This window comes from Octopus bimaculoides, chromosome 6, assembly GCF_001194135.2.
Source record: "Octopus bimaculoides isolate UCB-OBI-ISO-001 chromosome 6, ASM119413v2, whole genome shotgun sequence".
Lineage (NCBI taxonomy): Eukaryota > Metazoa > Mollusca > Cephalopoda > Octopoda > Octopodidae > Octopus > Octopus bimaculoides.
This window is the reverse complement of record NC_068986.1, coordinates 35,926,988-35,931,771: the sequence shown is the minus strand read 5'-3', so window position 1 is coordinate 35,931,771 and position 4,784 is coordinate 35,926,988. Positions and strand designations below refer to the sequence as shown.

Below are 4,784 nucleotides of genomic sequence, written 5' to 3'. Positions count from 1 at the left end.
TATATATGCATATATATATATATATATATATATATATATATATGTGTGTGTGTGTGTGTGTGTTTATATATACTTAGATAAACTTAGATAGTTTAGATAAACTTAGTTTATATACATATATATATACACGCATGTATCTATATTCATATAGATGTGTGCATGCCTATATATATAAATACACTCGTGCGTATATCTATATCCATAAAGAATGTACATATTAATGTCTTTGTATATATATAATACAGAACAATATTTTGTATGGACGGATACACGGATAAAATTACGTACATGTATATGTATATATACTCATTAAAATGCACACGCACACACTCTGAGCGCCATCTATATATACGATGGCTTTCTTTCAGTTTCTGTCGAACAAATCTACCAGTAAGGATTTGGTCAGCCAGAAGTAATATTAGAATACTGTTGCCCAATATTCCATGCAACGGGAGACTGAATCCGGAGGCATGTAGTTGGGAGGCAAAGTTCTCACGACACGGCCACGCCCGAAAATCGTCGAAAGCCACTTAGGAATCAAGACATTACCTATAGCTCAAGTCAAAGTGAATGATAAAAAATATCTGGCCCACAGTTGCAAATCTCACCCAACAAATCATCTGCATCGGCACTTTCTCTCCTCCAACATCGTCCTGCGCATACGCTTTCATATTCCCATTGATTGTCAATGGACTTCTTCGAGCTTTGCTTCTAAGGGAACACGCCGTTTTTTAAATTTATTTTTAAACTAAAGATATACCATTTTTCACAAGTTGCATTCATTATGGCAACCACTCACCTCCATATGTCTTAGTTTGTCTAAAGGTTGCTGATACGCACTGAATATAAATTTTCAGTTACATGGAAGTCGTAAACTTGTGGCTACAAGACACTCGTTCAATGCACCGCGCAGTACGATCGAATTAGGAACTAAGTAGTTCTTAGTGAAAGCGTTGATCAACGGCTTTCCTTGTTTTGTATTAAACTTTAGAAAATTGGAATTAATATTGTTAATTGTATTATCAAAAATACTTCTGATAATAGACATATTTTTATATTAAGCTTATACATAATATGCAAGACTCTTTAGAGTATTCAAACATGACATGTGGTATTTCGTTGCAGCTCTTTACCATCTGAATTCAAATATCTTGTTCAGCTTTGTCGTTAATACTATCGAGTTGATAAATATCACGTCTATATATATTTCTTTTTAGCTTACAACGCTAACAAAAATAAGTGTTTTTATTGTTCTTTATACCTTTGCTAATGTAATTCAAATTTGCGTTTTCGTTTGTCAAATCGTGATAATGGTGGTTCCAATGAAATTTTTTACGGTTGGAATCAAATTAATTGAAGGCACAATCTTTAAATTGGCACAATCTTTAAATTATGGGGAAGAGTATTTTCCTGACAATCAGCACTGTTGAGTTCGGATCCATATGATGTCAAATTTACTTTTCATTATTTCAGGGTATATATATATATATATATATATATATATATATATATATATATATATTCCCCAATGTATTAAACTGTTCCTTCGATAATCCTTCGATAATCCGAAGCATTTCTAAAACTTAATGTGTTTATAGAAGAAAGGGTTCATATCAAATATCTTAATATTTAATCGTAAGAAAATTTGGGGTGAAACTCTGGAATTCTGCCTCCAATTTGTGGCAGAATGCTTTTCAATTCGTCGCAATGTTTTTCAATACTAATACACAAGGCCGATGCCCCACACAAGAATATTGTATTCTTTGCTTCCTATCAAGATCATTTTCGTTAAATAGTGAGCATCTTGAAGAATATTCATTAGAGGATTTTCCTATGCTATGTTTTCCTATGCTTGTGAAACGCAAGCAACAGTTTATTATTTTGTTTAACATGAAACTTTGAAAATGAAAGTCAAAAGCCGGTTCTAAACCGAACGACAGTTTGAGTTACTCGAAATATAAATTTACGCGTTAAACAGATTTCTTTCTGAATTACGTTTGTAAAAGTGCTGGGAATATTTAAGGAAGTCATGTTTCTATTTAAAATCATTTGTACTGCATCACGACGTTTACCTCTGTACGATATCATGTTTACTTTTTGCAGACATTTCATTAAAATACATTGCCTCGGTTCATAATCTTTTTTTCTTCGTTCAATAAAAAAAAACATTCTGAATTAAATAGACACATCACATTCTTGCATTAAAGCTGTGAATAAATTCACCATTAATCTTGACACGATATCCAATAGGTCTACTTGATCAGAACTAACCTGGAGCAAGACAACAACACCATCAACAACAACAACATCACGATACTCACAGTAATTATATGAATATAATAACAAAACGCTGATTCCGAAAAATTACTGCCTGCATCTAAGTCGTTACGATTGAAAGCCGTTTAACAATGAAAACGTTAGAGTGAATATGTAATGTATGTATGGGTAAATGAATGAACGAATTGAATTCATCGATCAATGAAAAGATATGTACCGCTTGAAGGATTTTTTGTGAAATTACTAACTTTTCTTATTTCTCTTTTCAGTGATCTTGACGACATAAATGCAGACTGCTTACATTTAGATATTTGGTGAGTAACATTGTAAATATAAAGTTATGCTTTTACGTTTTGCATTTTTTCAGTTTTTATTTGTTTCGCTCTTACAATGACACAAATACGTAGAGCTATGAATACTGTAACTTTTATTAACTCCCACTGCAACTCTATTTGGTTTGGCAATGAATCCTACTGTGGTTGTTTGTGATTTCAAAGGTGTTCCTGGTTATCTATTAACATAATTGACAGTCGATTTGTCACTCTCTTTTTGTCAGCTCTCTCAAATCAAATCAGACAGCACTACTCTTTCTTTTTTATTTAGCTCCAGTTCAACTATAGAATACCTGTATGTCATCTAGCATATGGCATGTTATGCTGAAAATATAACTTTACCATTATCGGTAATACTAAGCAATAATAAATTTGTATTTGTTTGATAGTTAAACCTTATTGTTATTCGTAACATATTTTTTTTTATAAATATACAAGTGAGACGAGTGTTTAATTTTATTTTATTTCATAATTAATTTTTAGTTTCAAACATTTCATAATTTAATTCAAATACTACGAAAGAAAGTAAAAGCCACACAAACTGCAACTAAGTAACATTAGTTCATACAAGATACAGCCGCCACCCACGAATGAATATAGCTTTCACTAATTGGTTTAAATATCCCTGTAGTCTCAGAGAAACATAGACACTCTCAAGACACTTTCAATCACTGCCCCAATCGCACATCCCGGATGTGACAACTGGTGGGAAAGACAGTGCTGCACCAGCACGTATTACAGCACGATAAATCAGTTACATTTCAAGCAGTCATCTCTCTCGCTCTCTCTCTCTTTATATATATATATATATATATATATATATCGAGAGAGAGAGAGAGAGAGAGAGAGAGAGAGAGAGAGAGAGAGAGAGAGAGAGAGAGAGAGAGAGAGAGAGAGAGAGAGAGAGAGACCACATGAAAATATGGAAAAATTAGCAATTGGTGAAGAGTTGGCAGAGTGGTTAGTGTCAGAAAACATGCTTTATGATATTCATTCCAGCGCCTCTGATTTCGAATTCTGGTAACGTCAGCTTTGCTTGTCATGCTTTCGGAAACTAGAAATTACCAATAAAATCAATTCTTCTCTTTTTCTTTCTTTCTCCTAAAAAGAAATAAATTCTGTTCATTCAAGGGGAGAGATGAGCTAAGCTTCATTTAAAACACCATCGATTCCACCAGGAGTTGAGGGACCAATGAAGGGAAGATATTTAGTAATATCTCATTTCCTTTGAGTTACCATAATATTCCTCTCCGCACTTCAGCATGAGAGCACCAAGAATCTTTGGAAAAGTTACATACCAAAAAGTTAGAAGATGGTGTGTGAAATGGGAAGAATTACTATCATTTGTCACCGAGAATGGAGTGATATTCCAAATCTACATTTATCATCATAGTTGCCATTGTTATTGATATTTCCAGAATAGAATGTACCATAACAAGTTACTTAATTTTATTTCAAACTTATTGTTATCGTTACTATAGAAAGAAAATAATACGTCAAATTACACTGCGGTATTTTTATAACTGATAGAGTGGATCTCGCAGATAATTCAGGTTGTAAAAATTATAGAGCTTTTGCAAGTAGCTTTCTTTGATCGGATTGCTAACAGTTAAATGCGTTTGTTCATTTCGTATTCTGCCCAGTTAACTTGAAATTTTAGCATAACGAAATGTTTTCTCAATATATTTTCTTTGAGGAGCACTTTGTAAACTTGTTCTTCTTTTGTATCATCTTCAATTTCTACTTGAAGATCAAGATCTACATCTGCATACATACAAATACGCACATTTACATACACACAAACAGAGAAAGGCTAACATTTGCATATAAATCTTAACCATCCAGCTGCTGTCTTTCGCTAATTGTGTTACCTGCTTCTGTAGATGATACAGACACTCATTTGACTTACCCACCCATGACCCAACGGATAAAGAGAGAGCATGAGAGTTGCACCAGCAGTAGGCTGATACTTAACTTTTTGCTGACTAAACTAAAGCTACGTGAAATGAAGTATTTTGTTGAATGACGCAATGTTCTGCAAGTTTCAGAAAAGGAAATCACGCATGCCTTCGAGCACACCCACATGCACAGACACATACACACAGATGCACACACATACGTGCACAGAATCACGGATGCATAATGCATATATATATATATATATATATATATATA

General features: G+C 33.3%; 1 protein-coding gene across 2 annotated transcripts in view; it reads left to right on the top strand.

Annotated features, from left to right (window-relative positions):
- Positions 1–4,784, top strand: part of LOC106870527 (BAI1-associated protein 3) — a 1,007,871-nt gene that overhangs the window by 738,638 nt on the left and 264,449 nt on the right. For both annotated transcript variants that reach the window (XM_052968680.1, XM_052968681.1), the window contains exon 11: positions 2,547–2,591. In XM_052968680.1, coding sequence (XP_052824640.1) covers positions 2,547–2,591 — 45 coding nt within the window. The remainder of the gene's footprint in view (positions 1–2,546; positions 2,592–4,784) is intronic.